Here is an 18,796-nt window from a genome sequence, read left to right as displayed (position 1 = left end):
GGCTGTTTTTTTTTTAATCAAACTGAAATCACTCTGATTAACTATTTGTTCAACCTAATCTGTATGTTCATCTATGTAAATGATGCATGGTTTATTTATTCGTGTCACTGCACTATAGCTGAAAACATCTGCCAGTGCACCTGTATTTGGTGAAGAACATTATATAAAAATAAATTGAATTGAATGTGACTGTCTGCTATCAATAGAACAAGGAAAAGGAGAATTTTATAATAAATGATGGGTAAATGATTCAAATGAGAATCAAAAAGGATACATGTATTCTTTTGATTCCTAGACACAGGCTTTTACATATTTTGCATCCCCTTGGAAAACCCATACAAATCCATCAAATCCATGGGATAGCAAGCAAACAACACACAAAAGGCATCCTAGCCAGCAATAAAAAAAAAACAAAAAAAAAAAAAATGGCAGGTCACAAATAAAAGTGTTTCTCACTGAGTTAACAAGACTGTATTTTGCATTTATTTATTTGGAAAAAAAGACACGTGTCAGTTAGAAGTACTTATATAAATTATTTTTAGTTATATACAATACCTCATATAAATGCTAGATTGCACTGATAAAAGGTCAATTTCAACAAGCTCATCTTATGTAAAAGATATTATTTACGTAATGACTATATTTTATTATCGTCAGTGTGTGTGGGGCTGTTTCTGCATATTGATGGACTAGCATTCCATCCTAGGTAGGAACCATTCTTGTACCTATTACTGTGAATTAAAAAAAGATTTTGCTAGTCCATTGCAAGGCACACAGTCACACACGTACACCTACATTCAGTCTCAATCGTGCTGGGCCAATTTACTGTTGTTTATTAATCCAACCTGCATATCTTTGGAATGTTGGAGGAAAATCGTAGTCTCCAATAGCAAACACATGCAAACATGGGCAAAACATGCAAATTCCACACAGACAGTATTAAGGCCCACATTCAAACTGTGAAACAACACTACTAACCACTATGCCACAATGCGGCCCTTATAAACAAAAATCTATTTCAAATTATATAGCACAGGGCACAGCATATGATTATATTTCCCATAAAAGAAAAGGAAGTTCAATTTCAAAAAAATATTGCACTGAACCATCTTAAAGTTATTATGAAATTCTTCAGGAATTAACAATACTAATTCCAATTGTTCACAAATCTAGTTGAGGCACTTCTCTCAGTAAAGATTCTTTGGCTTTGTACACTAACTTCAGTCCCTGGAAGGCTTCATTTTCACCAAAGGTGTAAATTTAATTTAATAGATGTGATCTACAATAATAAATTACTTGCTCAACCTACTTTCCCTGAATTTTATACATAAGGAGGTAATCAACAACTTTTAAGTCTGCAGCTTCTCTGTGAAACACTGAAATGTTACAAGCCAGTCACATCTTGGGACATCTTTAAGAAGTACTATCATAAAGTAATTCTGCAGCATATATCATGATTGTGGCAAATTCAGAAGATCATTCGTAGTATTTGTTCATAAGGTGAGAATGAATCACTAATTATATATTGTTCTGTTGAATTACAAATTTTGTGACAGCATGAAACCTGATTTTATGCTTTTTAGCATTTGTTATGACTTGGTACTGGAATGGGAAACATACTGTACAAGCCAAAAATGCTAGAAACATTTAATTCACATATTTTAGTACATGTCAGCTAATCTTAGCCACTGACAAAATCAGCACCGTAAAACACCCCTTTCAGGCCCGGACTTAAAAGTTTTTCATCACCCACTTGCACTTCCTGTAAATTTCTGCTTTTGTTTTATTAGTTCTTACCTTTAGCTGTGCTGTTCTTTAGTAAAGCCAATGTCCCATTATGCAACTTCTAGTCAGAGGGTATGTCAAATTTGCAGACTGCTGTTAATGATCTTGTCACCAGCCTATATTAATTTACACAACTGAAAATCACTAGGCATGTCAAATTTAGTGTCAGCATGACAACTTTCCAGCACATTCAAACCCACCCTTTTTTCTGACAGCCAATAATTCTTCTCAGGGATTATTAGTACAGTTTACCAACAAATATCTTGCTGCCCGACGGAGGTGGTGATGTAGAAATGGTTAACTAATATGGCAAGTTCAGGCACCGTCTCAGCCTTTTTATTTATTTTTTACATTCTGTCAAGGTACTTAAAACATGAGACATCAGACAGACAAGCTTCTCTTCTGTTTGTGAGGTCCAAAGCACCTACATTCCTTATTCCTCGTTTCTAAATTATATGCATTTCACTTCAGGGTGTCAGCTCTCATTCATACAGAGCCTGTCCCTATAACTAAAGACAAAGTCAAATATGTTTGATTATGTTGGGATGAGTCACAGAGTAATTGATGTGAATCACTGGGTATATCAGACTAGATAACAGACCTTTACAGAAGCATGTTACTGACTGCCCTTGACCTGCCAAGATAATATAAATAAAGCCTACAAATAAAAATCTTTGAAAAGTCATTTAATTGTGATATGGCCTTAAAGGTCTTCCAGTAACCTTGAGCAACTGTTTAATAAATTGCATCCAACCTGCTATACTGTTGGTAATGTAATGACTCAAAGCTGTTTGTTCTATAATTCAATAGCAACTTTGTGTTCAACTTGCTGAGGTGCTCAGAGTTGAAATACATGTTTTCATTTCTAATTTCCATATCATACTGTAACTAGTAGTTGAGCTACAGTATGATGGTCTATTTGCCAATAAACTGAGTAGTTCTATAATCAGTGACAGACCACCACTGGATAATGTACCAGGCTGTGTGTGCTTTGTTAAACCATGTCATGATCAGTGCTGTAGGAAATTTGGTTTGATTTTGCTTTGATCAATATCTTGGCAATATTAAATTTCTTTGGCCTATTGCCAACTCACTTTGCTCAAAATAAATTCCAGACATACATACATCCAAATTGTGTTATTCTCAATGACATGTTTCTACACTAACTGTGAACTTTGCTATTAGTTATGCTAATCTAACACTAGCTTGTCCTATAACCCCTTTTTTAACTTACTGTATGGATAACTTACCATTTTAAGCACTACAACCATTAAATGCCACTCAGGCTACTCAGTGTCTTTGATCAGGAAATAAAGGTGTAATTGTATTTCATGATAATATACAGGAAATCAAAATGTAAATCTAGAATGAAACACGCAACGACAAACAAAGACCCTTACAATCTGGCACGAAAAATGTAAATGGAATAGTGGATGGTGAACGTATAGTCTAACTAATCCTTTCGTAAATACTCTTAAAACAGCACCAGGCTTTACTGTTTTAAAACTTTAAACTGAATCATGATGCCAAAGCTGATTTTAAGTCAATAGGATAAGCAACCACCCAGAAAAGAATGATAAGGTACTTAGTAAGACTGTGACATTTTGCCTTAGGAAAGACTTGTTTAGAGAAAAACCATATTACGACATAAGTAGGTAACTCACACAAGTGAATCTGTAGGCAGTAATAAATGTGATTCTTGTACTTGCACTGCATATATAAAGTATGACTATTTATTTAAATTTTAAATTAAAGTTAACCATAGTCCAAAATATATTCTTCTTCAAACTTCCTTTCATTGTCTGAAAATAGTTTATATTATTCATATGAATGAATAAAAACACTTAAAAATTAAAATTTTATCTTTTAAACTAATTAATGACAAAGTGAATAAAAAAAATTTGAAATAATAAAACACTAATGTCTGAATTATAAAGTGTAACATGCAAATGTTCTTGCTGCAGTTAAAAGCCATGTGTTTCAACAGGCCATCATAAAAAGCCAAAAAGCCTTGTACAGTATATATTACACAACTGGGTGGTCTTATTACTGAACCTTATCAAAGATTAATATCAGAAATACGAACCTTGGAAGGAAAGCATTTTTTTAATAAAAGAGTCACAAATCTTAAATTTCTTAATGGAGGAAATGAAAAAGACAAGAAAGCCTTGTCAACAAAGAGCAATAGAGAAAAACACAGAGAAAAGATATGTTCTTTGAGGTAAATGTTTGGCTAGTAAAAGTTTACACATTGAGGAACAAGTAAAAAATTGTGAAACTAACATATATATGCAAGTGTGAAGAATTAACTACTTTTGCTTTTAAGTTAAATCATTAGCTTTGTTTCTTGCAAAAACCTGTTATAAGAATAAAGATATGATTAGCTGCAATTCTTTTAGTTTACACACACACACTGTATATATTGCTATTATGTACACATAACATGTTATGTAATTTATAACATATAAATATAACTAACCTTTTTTTTTCTTTTCCCTTCAATGCAAGAGAGACTCATTAGAAGTCAGAATGGGGGACACCTCCTGGAATTTCTTCAATGCACTTCTAATTCTGGCTATCACTAATGTCAGATAAAATGAAAAGTACAGATCTCGACTTAAAGAATACGAGGAGCATGCAGAGTGAGGAAAACGATTTGGGAGCAACCTGACTAAACCTGAAAAATGTCTGTTAAGCAAGTGATGTTGATGATGATGTTTTTTTCCTTAGAAGTCTATAAAGATGTAATAATCTTTGTGTTCTTTTTAACAGAATTATGAAATATAAATATCACTTCAGTTTCAATCAACTCACTGAGATCCAATTCTCAGCAGCATTCTCCAAGTGCATCTGGGCAATTCCCACACACTTTTAAGGCATCTTAACTACTATACAGTATATGGTCAAACCATCTCAGCCAGGCTCATCTCAACCTCAAGAAGCAGTGGTCCTACTCCAGTATTGTCCGGCATAGCTAAGCTTCTCATATAGCCAATAACCTTATTTGGTCTGCTTGTACTTATGATTTCTTTCTTTCTTTTACATGCTACTGAAAACATAGGTCAAAGGTGGGGATGTGAAGTAACTTTGTCATCTGAAGACTTCTGTCTCACCTTTCCATCATAGGCTGGAAAAAATATTTGTAAACATCTGCTACAGCAGCACTTTATTTGACCATCTCAAGGGTACCTCTATATTCACTTACGAACAAGACCCCAAGGTATTCAATCTCCTTCATCTGAGTACCTATTCACCCCTTACTCACAGGAAGCGAGTCACTCTTTACCGGGAAAGAACCAGGTTTGGATTATCAAATTCTTATTATAGTTGCATCAAACTCAGTTGCAAACTGTTTCAGTGCACATCAATGACTTTAGACAGGTGTGGCCAAGAGGACAACATACCATAGTACATAAACAGTAGAGATGCAAGCCTTAGATTAAACAAAATCATACTCTTCCAGAGGAAACAAGACACATCCTTTGGTGAGTCTCACATTCACATTAAAGATGTATTCAAAGTATTCAAACTTAGCTCTCAGTGAATAACATGAACAATACAGTATGCATGAATAGGCTCTGAACACTGTACTCTTCTAATTCTTTCAACAAGATATTTTGGGGTACACATGTAGACAGGAATGGCAATTTTTTATGGCCCATTGTTTGACAGTCAAGGTAGAATCCTTATTTTTCCTCTTGAATTTCAAGTTAAGAAATTAGACAGATACACATAACCAGTGCCTTGAACATTTTTAGTTGAGTCCCATCAACTACTGCTGACTTCCAGCTAGTTAGCTTTTTTTGCACAGCTTTGACCTCATCCACAGAAACACTCAACCAGCGCTTCTGGCAACCTATTAGATGACTCATGGAGGGTAGAATGGGCGTCACCCATACTATTTTCAATAGTGCTGGGCATGTTGCCAACAGGTGGAAGGAGCAATCTGAGGAACTCATAAACTTCAGTAAATCAATAAAATTATAGTATGAAACAATTTTACAAGTATTCAAAAAACATGTTGTTTTTGTACTGCTGGAACTGTTATACCTACAGAATTAATTTAACTTTGTCACTTAAACAACTGTATTAAGGAAGTGGGAATATTTTCATTGTAGTGAACAGATTGAAATTAAATGTCATTAATTTCCATTTGCACAGTGATGCATAGTTTGACATAGACTTGTCAAAAGATACAACACCCATGTGTATTCATTAGTGCAGTTGGCAGTTGTTCTAGTACAATGATAATATTTCCTTCTTCATATCCATAAATTTAGTGGATAATAACAGCCATCTGTCTGCCCAATATTAACAAACACAATGGTTATCACATTGTGAACTATAATAAGAAACCTGTGACTAAAGTAAAAAGTTATTCATGTGAAAGAGATGGCTTGATCATTCATGATTCTACATCTTATACTAGTGCAGATTATATCTGATAGAAAAGGCTATTGACTCCAAACATTGGATAAATAAAATTTTCACAATTCACACCTCCAAATAGTTTGATTAGGAAAATCACAAATGCAGTTTAAATCCTTAGCTTGCCCAGAAACACAGCCTACTTGTATATTTCAAATGTCACGCATGTGCACTCGGGAGACAGCTTTAGGGCTCTGGTGATGGTAGTTATAGTCTGTTCCAACTCTGCTTTAAGACAGACAGAGGGTTTTTAAATAATCAGCATAAGTTGGGACACCTGTGCAAATTGTTTGTTTCAACTTGAAAGACTTAATTTACTTTAATTGCTGCATTAACATCTCTAGGTTGTATGATATTAGTTGTTCCCTGAAGAAGGCCCATTTGCAATATCCTGAAATTTCCCTTTTTTCAGATTTCCTAACCTAAACTTTAACTTTACACCTCTAGCAGTTTACTGCCTACCTTTTCGCCATTTTAGGTTATTCATTGCATTTCAACTGATTAAATTTGAAGAAAAACTGGAAAACCTGAGGAGTTGTATAACTTTTGACCGGTAGTGTATACTGTAAAGTCAGTAAAAAATGTAATCAGCCACTAAAAATCAACTTACTGTCATTTTCCCACTGCGGTTAGCTTCTTCTCTTTGTGCCAGAGCTTTAAGGAAGTCATCTTTCAGCTCCTTTCCTGCACTTTCCAGTGTCCTGGAACAGGATTAAATAAAAAAAAAAAATCTCATAAAATGGTAAAAAAAACCACATACATATATTGTGACATTCTCTACTTTTACAATGTGCTGTGATATCAATGATCTACTATTACAGTTTTAAAGAAATTTATCCATCCATCCATCCATCCATTGTCTCCCGCTTATCCGAGGTTGGGTCGCGGGGGCAGCAGCTTGAGCAGAGATGCCCAGACTTCCCTCTCCCCGGCCACTTCTTCTAGCTCTTCTGGGAGAATCCCAAGGCGTTCCCAGGCCAGTTGAGAGACATAGTCCCTCCAGCGTGTCCTGGGTCTTCCCCGGGGCCTCCTCCTGGTTAGACGTGCCCGGGAAACACCTCACCAGGGAGGCGTCCAGGAGGCATCCTGATCAGATGCCCGAGCCACCTCATCTGACTCCTCTCGATGCGGAGGAGCAGCGGCTCTACTCTGAGCCCCTCCCGGATGACTGAGCTTCTCACCCTATCTTTAAGGGAAAGCCCAGACACCCTGCGGAGGAAACTCATTTCAGCCGCTTGTATTCGCGATCTCGTTCTTTCGGTCACTACCCATAGTTCATGACCATAGGTGAGGGTAGGAACATAGATCGACTGGTAAATTGAGAGCTTCGCCTTGCGGCTCAGCTCCTTTTTCACCACGACAGACCGATGCAGCGCCCGCATTACTGCGTATGCCGCACCGATCCGCCTGTTGATCTCACGCTCCATTCTTCCCTCACTCGTGAACAAGACCCCGAGATACTTGAACTCCTCCACTTGGGGCAGGATCTCGCTACCAACCCTGAGAGGGCACTCCACCCTTTTCCGGCTGAGGACCATGGTCTCGGATTTGGAGGTGCTGATTCCCATCCCAGCCGCTTCACACTCGGCTGCGAACCGATCCAGAGAGAGCTGAAGATCACGGCCTGATGAAGCAAACAGGACAACATCATCTGCAAAAAGCAGTGACCCAATCCTGAGCCCACCAAACCGGACCCCCTCAACGCCCTGGCTGCGCCTAGAAATTCTGTCCATAAAAGTTATGAACAGAATCGGTGACAAAGGGCAGCCCTGGCGGAGTGCAACTCTCACTGGAAACGGGTTCGACTTACTGCCGGCAATGCGGACCAAGCTCTGGCACCGATCGTACAGGGACCGAACAGCCCTTATCAGGGGGGCTGGTACCCCATACTCTCGGAGTACCCCCCACAGGATTCCCCGAGGGACACGGTTGAATGCCTTTTCCAAGTCCACAAAACACATGTAGACTGGTTGGGCAAACTCCCATGCACCCTCCAGGACCCTGCTAAGGGTATAGAGCTGGTCCACTGTTCCGCGACCAGGACGAAAACCACACTGTTCCTCCTGAATCCGAGGCTCGACTATCCGACGGACCCTCCTCTCCAGGACCCCTGAATATACTTTTCCAGGGAGGCTGAGGAGTGTGATCCCTCTGTAGTTGGAACACACCCTCCGATCCCCCTTCTTAAAGAGGGGGACCACCACCCCGGTCTGCCAATCCAGAGGCAATTTAGGATTAAAAGTATCCAATTAGCACATTTAACATAGTTTTGTTTTTCAGCTTCAAAAATAAAGTTATCAAATGAAGGTTATAGAGGAGAAGCACAGAAGACAATAGTCAGGGCCGGATTTATATGAAAAGAGGCCCTAGGCTATTCCACTTATGAGGCCCTTTCACCTTCCATTTTTAAGTTTGTAAATTACATGAGAGATAATAAAATTTTGCTAACAATTTGAATGTAGGCCCCTCTTGATCTTGAGGCCCTAGGCTGAAGCCTAGTTAGCCTATAGGAAAATCCAGCCCTGACAATAGTAAATATTTATATGGCTTTACCAGACCACTCATTACAAGTTTCAAACAGTAATTTCATATTAGTTGGGGTAGTAGACCTCCTTTGCCCATGAGAAGACATGTCACTTGCATCACATTTGTTCATGTTAGTTTTATTCCTAAATTAGGTAGGCCTGCATGTAATCATTCAGTCATTTTCAACCCTGTGAGTCAGGGGTCACCAAAATAAGCTAGAAACAATCTAGCAGGACTAATGCACACAAATCATGCAATTTAAAGGTTCTGAAGTCCAGCAAAGCTCTTTCTCATTTCCTACAGGATCTTTTTATTTCTTGCATCCATAATAAAATAAGGAAGAAAGATGTTGGGCTTATCCAGACACTAGTAGTTTCTGTCAATACAATCCCATACTGCAGGTACCAAAGTTTGATGAACATGATTAAGGGAGCCCAGTCCTCTAAATATAAGAGCACTCAAGCAGTTCAGTCCCCAAATTGTACCATTCACTATCCTCCCATGTCTGGAGCACTAAGCACAATGATACAAAATATTTTAAGACCAGGAGCATTTTCCCAGACCAAGGAACATTTTTCCAATCTTCAATCATTCCCTTTTAGTTATCATATCCACATTGTGGCTTTGTCTTCTACTGCTTAGCTGACTTGTGCGGAACCTGAAATGTTTTATGCTGCAGAAGTCTTTCTGTTTAAAGGCAAACAGGGAGGAACTGAATATTGGTGTCAGATGGATGATCATTTGTTATATTATACAGAATACACACTCAGTTTCTTTCTCATATTTATTGTGTTAAATCTGATGTAAAAAACTACAAGACCACTCTCTAGTCCCTTAAGGAATTGACGGCTAAAGAATCAACCAAAAAGCTGTTCTACTGAGAAAGATATTCATAGAGTTATAAGGAAATTTTCAAACCACTACTGTAATTATGTTGACTTACAAAGCTGCTGTAATTTCACTGTAGAAACCATTAGGCTACTGTTGTTACAGTAAATACAGTGGAACCTCGGTTTGCGAGTAACTTGGTTTATGAGTGTTTTGCAAGACGAGCTAAAATTTTTAATAAATTTTCACTTGATAAACGAGGGAGGTCTTGCAATACGAATAGTATGTATACACTTTGTCTGCTGAGCATCATGTGATCACAACTGAGCTGATGGTTCTTCTCTCTGTCTCTTGCTGTGGGATTGTGAGCAATCATCTCCTATTCTCTATCTTAGTCGGCGTGCCTCACTCATATAGTCAACATCCGTATGCGTGTATACTGTTTAATACAGCATTGTGACTGTGTGTGTGTGTGTGTGTGTGTGTGTGCGCTGTGACATGCGAGTCCCCGTCTTGCACCCCAAAACATGAAGCTGAGTCTCAGTACTTTAGCAACACCAGCTTTATTCAGCTTGAAACAGCAACAGCGCGGTTATTTATTGTAGCGGGATCTGCCACTCTCCTATACACAGACACAGCAGTCAGGCAGGGCCGTGGCAAAGTAATACTGTGCCCTGCGTATTTATAATGTTCCTTGTTCCTTGTATCACTCATTGACGGCAGGCGCTTATAGCATGTCACGATCTTTTCTGATTGGCTTTTACGGCGAACTGCTACAGCGCTGGGAGACTGCGATTGCTTTGGGACGCTCTTCTGCGTATCGTCCCGTTGGGTGGAATCCCACAAGAGTTTAGAAACTCACTCACACCAGCCATGATTCTTTTTAAAGGTAAAGTGCAGGTTAATTTGTTTTATGTATTTTTACTTTATATTTTGTATTAATCATTTTTATATGAATAGTTTTGGGTTGTGGAACAAATCATCTGAGTTTCCATTATTTCTTATGGGGAAATTCGCTTTGATACACGAGTGCTTTGGACTGCGAGCACGTTTCCGGAACGAATTATGCTCGGAAACCGAGGTTCCACTGTATTAGAAACTTTATTGGTGCAATCAGTGTGTGTAATGTGTGCCTACATAATGTGTGTTTTTTCTTTATCAAATCAAGTAACAGTGTTAAAGTCTGGAAAGCAACCATGATTAATTAAGTGTATAGCATGCTACAGCTCATACCAATGGCCATTTTGCTAATAAAGAGTGTATAAACCTAATTATATGCACAGTGTTTAAATTAATTTAAAAATCACTTAATCTTTGCAAGTGATTGCGTATGACCCATAAGCTTCACTATAAACAGCTGTAAATTTGTAACATGCCTGATGTTGGTTACGTACACTTTAGTAAGTTATTTCAAATTATCTCTAAGAATGCATACAGTATGTTTGACCAAAATATCTGCGTATGTACAGTATGTTAGACCAAAAATTAGTTTGGGAATGATATGAAATGATGACGCATATAATATTATAATAAACCGATTATTTAACAGCATCTGCATAAAACACAGGGAGAAACATTCGCTACAGGAAAACCTGCTAAGAAATGACCAATGAAAAGCTTTTGATGGAGTGTTACTAACATCCAGCTCCTCCCCATTCTGTAGGCTGCAGTGAGGACAGATTCTTTCAAGGTACAATGATTTGTGTGTTCATATTTGACGTTTTGACAGGGGGGGCTGGGCGGTCTCATGGTCTGGTACCCCTACAGATTTTATTTTTTTTCTCTCCAGCCACCTGGAGTTTTTTTTTGTTTTTTCTGTCCCCCCTGGCCATCGGACTTTACTTTTACTCTATGTTAATTAGTGTTATCTTATTTTAACTCTTACTTTTTCTTTTATTTTTGTTTTCTTTATCATGTAAAGCACTTTGAGCTACATTGTTTGTATGAAAATGTGCTGTATAAATAAATGTTGTTGTTGTTGTTGTTTTGCCTGACACTATTATGAAGAACTGTTCTTTGAATATGTTTGAGCTTTCTGTTAGCTTGAATGAGCCTTGTCTTTTTTCTCTGAAATCTCTTATTAACAAGGTCTATTGGCCAACAGGGTCACTTCAGCTCACTATACTGCATGTTTTTTGCTTATCATTCCATTTTCAGTAAACTACTGAGTCTGTACTGCGTGAATATCTCAGCAGGGCAGCTGCTTCTGAACTGCTGGAACCACCACATCTGGCACTGACAATGATAACAGTCAAAGCCACTAAAATCTTGCCCATTGTTAAGTTAATAGTTAAACAATGAGTAAACTTCTTGATCATGTCTGCATGTTATATACTCAGAATTGTGGGCACTCGATTAACTACTTGGGTGCACACGTTGCTTACATCATCAAGGTATACCTAATAAAGTGGCCATGAGTATACAGTATATTTTAAAATTTACTTCTTTGCTAATCACTAACTAGACAGGACTGTATTCTGATATCAAAGCAAATTAAAAGAGACGAGTTATAAGCAATGACTTAATTATGGTTAATTTAACATGGATATAAAGAGAACTAGTGGCAGTTTACATAATATAAAACTAACTATACTAAGTCATTTTTTTCATTTTCAACAGTGAAATCAAAGATTATATTTGTGGAGATTATTTCAGAACTGAACAGATTTCATTTTTATTAAAATGCACAAATCATTTGGGAAACTTCAGTCAGTATTAATTTAATTCTTCCAAAGATTATGTGTGATATATATATTTTTTGCTATTTTGACAGCTTTTTACACTTTGCTTGGCTGATCTCCATGGAAATGCAGCTTTGGCAAAAGCTGAAACTTCCGCACCTGATAAAACATTGGCACTAGTGTTTCAAACAGTTAACACTGAACTATTCCTAACAGAGATTTTGTCGCGCATCCAAAATTCACTCAGTGCTGTGCTAACCTCATAAATCCCTTGCAAGTAAACAAGAAATTGAGACATTTTGTGTGCTTGAACAGTTTATCATCAAGTTTGTCTGTTTTTGAGAAAGCTAAATCTTCAGTTTCAGCTATAAATTCTTTTTAGTACAGTTAATTCTGTCAAGAAATGAATTTTAAGAGGTTTTGGATGTTATTTTGAGTGTTCACACTCACTACCCTGTTCAGTAATTCTCATTGCCAACTTCTAGCTCATCTCAGTATTACCTACAAGTACCCACCACATGACAGACAATACACCTGACTCTTAAGTATTTATCATCCACTTTCTCTTCTAAGTAGTATTTTAGACTTAGCTGAATTCTGAAAATCTGAATGAGCATTGTATAAATGAAGAAATACCAATACGAATAACATTATGCTATAGACCTCCAATAACAGTTTCAAAATACAATTTTATAACAGCATCCTAAAAAGAATGTTTTGATGAGTATTGTTGTAGTGATAGACAGAGTTTATTATACAAATATGAACTGAAAAAACCCAAGTGCAAGAAGTAAAATTTATAAATGTAATCATTTATTTTATGCAAAACTACTAACAGAGGCAAACCTGTCTAGATGTAGTGTCTCATTATAATTATATCACAATTAGGAACACAGAAGTTATTGGGACCATTTTGATTGAAAACACAATAAGCTTCAGAGTGTATTGGCAGAGCCAAGCCAGAAAAAGTTAATATTAAATTTAAAATCAGTAATGCAAATTTCAAGCAGATGAAAGAATGCCTCAAAGAACTGGCACAAGCTCCCAGAATTGGAGACGGCTGAGGATCAATCAGCAAATATTAAAAGTATATTTTATATATTCAATACAGTTCAACTTACTTCATTTTATTCTTATAATGTGCAATTTCACATACTGTGTATGGCCAGAGTATAAGGTCATTTATCTATAAGTACACTGAAAGTATGCTAATAAATTATAAGTATCTACTATAAAATAAAACACTAAGGTCTGTGTGCAGTCCCTCTGATCAATCTGATTGTTCAGTTTGGCTTTGGTGATACAATGGAAGAAGAAGTGTGAGTGTGAGATGCACGAGGAGGAGTAAAGGCACACACCAACACAGTCACCTTCAAAGATGGAAAGTATAACACCAGACAGGAAGGGAGAAGGGCCCTTTTAAAAATAATGAGAGAGTCTGAGAAGCAGGCTTTATGGAAATGTGCTCAAGAGAGAGGGAGCCCCAGTTAAGAGAGGTCTGAACCTATGCAAATACAGAGAAAAGGAATAGAAGGCACATGTAGGGCAAGAGATAGCAAATGTTTATTAATTATTTGATCACTTGTCTTTGTCAGGTACAGTGTTTAGTAGTTAATAAAAAAAAATCTAAATGACACCCTAACAATAACATAAAAATAACAGTGAAACACCAACAAAAAACATCAAAAACATATATAGAAAGATGGCTAGTTTAAATTTATTTTCTTGTTGGAAAACAAATTTTCTACCAAAGCGCAGGTTTTCCTCAAGGATTTCCCTTATTTTACTCCATTTACTTTACCCTCTTATTTACCCTTTGAAGCCTTCCATGGTCTGCTGCAGGGAGGAATCACCACAGCATGTTGCAGACACCGTGTTTTTAAAAATGTGCAGCATTTGGCACACACCAAATATGGTGTTTACTGTCATGGCCAAAAGGCTCAATTCCGGTCTTAACAGACCATGAAACCATCTTGCAGCTGACTTCAGAGTCTCCCATGTGCCTTCTGGCAAACTATCTGCATTTTTTTTTTTATTAAAAAGTTTTCTCTTTGCCACTCTCCCAATAATGCTGTGACAGGTGAAGACCCTGGGCAACAGGAGTGTTGTCTGCACTGTCTTTTTAGACTTGGCTTGTAACTCCTTCAGAGTTCTTGGTGGTTTCCTTCTCTAATCTTCTTCTTGCCCGATCTCTCAGTCTTTGTGAACAGCCTACTCTAGGCAGATTTATAGCTATGCTGTACCTTTTGCATTTCTTAATGATTGATTTAACTGGAGACCAGAGATATTCAGTGACTTGGATGTTTTCACTGCGGTGGGTTGGCACCCTGCCCAGGATTGGTTCCTGCCTTGTGCCCTGTATTGGCAGGGATTGGTTCCGGCAGACCCCCGTGACCCTGTGTTCGGATTCAGCGGGTTGGAAAATGGATGGATGGATGGATGGATGGATGGATGTTTTCATGTCTCATTCCCCTAACTGTTGCTTTTCAATCAGCTTTGCATGGACTTGCTTGGTGTATTTTTTGTCTTCATTGTGTAGGTTAGTCCACAATACTGGCTCCCCAAAAGTTGGGCCTTTTCAGACAAGGTACATTTGTACTACAATCAATTGAAACACCATACAGGTGATTTCCATTGAATTAATTGTGTAATGTGTAAAACCAACTGGATAAGCCAGTGATGATTTAGGTGATGAATACTTATGCAGCCAATTATTTTGTATTTTATATTTATATTTCATTTAGACCACTTGGCAGACATCTGTTTTCATTTTTATATTAAAAATTCCTTTTTATTATATCGGGGTTTTTTTTTCTCTCACATACAGTACCACTGTCAGAGGTGAGTCACTCTGTTATGGATGATGGCAAAACCAAACAATGACAATTGCAACAAGATACACAAAGGCTTAACAGTGACACCACATCTACTTCAGGTTACTCCAAGTCTGAACACAAGCTGCTGAGAAGAGACTTTGTAAATGCCAAACTGAACAACAGTTAAGAGAAACATCAAAAATGATAAAATTCACCATATAAGGAGTATAGATAATTATACAAAGGGAGAACCCAAAGAAGTTCATTACTTATAAAAAGATTGACAATAAAGAGGAAAAGTGTGCTAAAAATTGAAAAAGAACAATTTAATACATAGAAAAGGAAACAATAAAGATATTATTTAATATTTATCTAAGGTTTTAAACAATGAAGTCAATAATATTACAGTAGCTAAAAGGAAAAATAAGAATGTAGTAAACAGTAGTATAGTAAACAGTTGGGAGAAAAGAGAATTAAATGTAATTGAGAATAAACCTCTATACAGTAATCCCTCCTCGATCGCGGGGGTTGCGTTCCAGAACCCCCCGCGAAAGGTGAAAATCCGTAAAGTAGAAACCATATGTTTATATGGTTATTTTTATATTGTCATGCCTGGGTCACAGATTTGCACAGAAACACAGGAAGTTGTAGAGAGACAGGAACTTTATTCAAACACTGCAAACAAACATTTGTCTCTTTTTCAAAAGTTTAAACTGTGCTCCATGACAAGACAGAGATGACAGTTCCATCTCACAATTAAAAGAATGCAAACATATCTTCCTCTTCAAAGGAGTGCGCATCAGGAGCAGAGAATGTCAGAGAGAGAGAGAGAAAAGCAAACAAATCAATAGGGCTGTTTGGCTTTTAAGTATGCGAAGCACCGCCATATAAAGCAGTTGCAATGAAGGCAGCAGCTCACACGCCCTCCGTCAGGAGCAGAGAATGTCAGAGAGAGAGAGAGAGACAGATAAAAACAAACAATCAAAAATCAATACGTGCCCTTCGAGCTTTTAAGTATGCGAAGCACCATGCAGCATGTCGCTTCACGAAGCAGCTACACAGAAGAGAGCAATGTGAAGTTAATCTTTCAGCATTTTTAGACGAGCGCCCGTATCGTCTAGGTGTGCGAACAGCCCCCCTGCTCACACCCCCTCCGTCAGGAGCAGAAAATGTCAGAGCAAGAGAGAGAGAGAGAAAAGTAAGTTGGGTAGCTTCTCAGCCATCTGCCAATAGCGTCCCTTGTATGAAATCAACTGGGCAAACCAACTGAGGAAGCATGTACCAGAAATTAAAATACCCATTGTCCGCAGAAATCCGCGAACCAGCAAAAAATCTGCGATATATATTTAAATATGCTTACATATAAAATCCGCGATAGAGTGAAGCCGCAAAAGGGGAAGCGCGATATAGCGAGGGATTACTGTATATTTAAAATCCAACGTCTGTCTGTATGTCTGCCCGCTTTTCACGAGAGAACTACCCAACGGATTTAGATTGGGTTTTTTTCTATAATTTTCTTCAACATTCGGGTTGATTTTGCAACCTCTCTCATCGTGCTAAGTATCATAGTTTGTTTGCGGTACTGATTTATTTGCGTGAATCCGAGAGACACGCAGTGGGCCAAGGGGAGGAGGACGGGGCCTTCCTCATTCACGCACCAGCCTCAGACCATATCTTACATCCATTCAGCTAGCAAACGAGAGAACTACTTAATGGATTTAGATCGGCTTTTTTCTAGAATTTGCCTGAACATTCCAGTTGATTTTGCGACTTCTCTCATTGCGCTAAGAATCATAGTTTACTTGCAGGAGCGATATATTCGGACTAATCCGAAACAGAGGATGCAGGCCAAGGGGAGGGGGAAGTATGACGTCAGGAGTAGGGAGCCAGGCAGGGCCCTCCGCGCTCTTCTGTTTCACTTCTACACGGGCGAAGCCACAGGGGACGGCTAGTAATAAATAAATGAAACTAAAGAAAGATGATGGATAGCTAGTAAACGTTCGACCATCATATAGTAATAGTAGGAGTAAGAGTAGTAGTTGTATTGTCAGATGAACAGAATACAGTGAAATTCTAACTTGCATGTCCAAACACCATGCAAAACATTTTCAATCTCAGATGCCACGATAAACAGAAATGTATTAAGTTACATAACTTTATTTTAAGGGCGGAACGGTGGCGCAGTGGGTAGCACTGCTGCCTTGCAGTTAGGAGACCTGGGTTCACGTCCCGGGTCCTCCCTGCATGGAGTTTGCATGTTCTCCCCGTATCTGCGTGGGTTTCCTTCGGGTGCTCCGGTTTCCTCCCACAGTCCAAAGACATGCAGGTTAGATGCATTGGCAATCCTAAATTGTCCCTAGTGTGTGCTTGGTGTGTGGGTGTGTGTGTGTGCCCTGCGGTGGGTTGGCGCCCTGCCCGGGGTTTGTTTCCGGCCTTGCGCCCTGTGTTGGCTGGGATTGGCTCCAGCAGACCCCTGTGACCCTGTAGTTAGGATATTGCGGGTTGGATAATGGATGGAAGAACTTTATCTTAAGTAGACTTTTTAAGAAATTTTAATCCAGCCTTCACCCTATTGACAGTTCATAAAATTTGATCAGGATGATCCTGGCAATGTCAAAACCAAAAATATTAACATCTATCACAGGCAAATTAAGAGCAACAATTACAAAACTCATGGCAGAAAAACAGATATCCCCTGGAAATGTGTTAGAAAGTGTGGTTATAAGTGGGAGACCAGGACATTTAATGAGGAAGTGGCATATGGATTGTGCATACCAAAAAGCTGCATCTACAGTACTATACTCACTATTTTTAATGTCACATTTTATCACCTTCTAACAAGAGGATTTCTTCAAAGAAAGATGCAGGTGTTGTGCACAAAGAATTACCAGTCTTTTTACTTAAAACTAATAGTGGGCCAAAACAAACCTAGCTGTTTATATATCCCATTGTTTTTGGTATCTGGGAAACTTACTATTGGCCAGCAATATTTTCTTAACCCGTTTTAACTCTGCAACAACCACACATTTCTCTCCATCAATATGAGACCTAATGTCAGTTTCTCCCTATAACAGTACTGGATTATCTGGCATCTACCTTGATCCAGTGAGGCTGACAGAACATTGTGACTTAAAATTAAAAAAACTTTGATTTGTATTTAAAGGTGAAAAAGATGCATTTATTTATATACAGGATATACTAGATTATATATATAATAAACTGAATGGAATTATTTATTTGTTGTAGCTGCTTTATTTCTCATAGTACTTCACAATAATAAGATAACTTACATCTTTAAGGCATATGGAGAAAGAAGGGAAACAAAACAATCAAATAACATTTATATGATACTGAAAGATGATGGTACCACATATGCATGTCCATAGATTAAACCCTGAAGCACAAATGTGACACACCTAGAAAAACCTGTGAAATCCAGAAAAAATGATGTTGCTTAGAGTCAGTTTTTTCTTTTTTTTTTTCTCAGTTTGTGAAATTTTACTTCGGGCATCTGTAATTGCAGTGAAGTTGATAGTTTGTGTATCATCTTGCCCAGCACATTCCACAAATGCTTGAAGAAGTTTTGAGAATTAAACTTATTCCTCACTGCAGCCTCGTTGGGTAGATTTGGCTGTTTGAGTTGATGTGCAGCTGTTCAAATGATCCTGTGTGAAATTAAACTATGAATCTATTTTTTTGTTCAATCAAACTTCATTTGACTTCCTTGAAAAA

The 18,796-nt window shown here is 37.9% G+C and overlaps 1 protein-coding gene across 1 annotated transcript in view; it reads right to left on the bottom strand.

Moving 5' to 3' along the window:
• The window catches only part of cfap299 (cilia and flagella associated protein 299), a 381,432-nt gene that overhangs the window by 225,301 nt on the left and 137,335 nt on the right, over positions 1–18,796 (bottom strand). The window contains exon 3 of the mRNA XM_028805607.2: positions 6,824–6,914. Coding sequence (XP_028661440.1) covers positions 6,824–6,914 — 91 coding nt within the window. The remainder of the gene's footprint in view (positions 1–6,823; positions 6,915–18,796) is intronic.

This window comes from Erpetoichthys calabaricus, chromosome 7 (assembly GCF_900747795.2).
Source record: "Erpetoichthys calabaricus chromosome 7, fErpCal1.3, whole genome shotgun sequence".
Lineage (NCBI taxonomy): Eukaryota > Metazoa > Chordata > Cladistia > Polypteriformes > Polypteridae > Erpetoichthys > Erpetoichthys calabaricus.
Note: the sequence above shows the minus strand (reverse complement) of the source record. Positions and strands in the feature narration are given on the sequence as shown.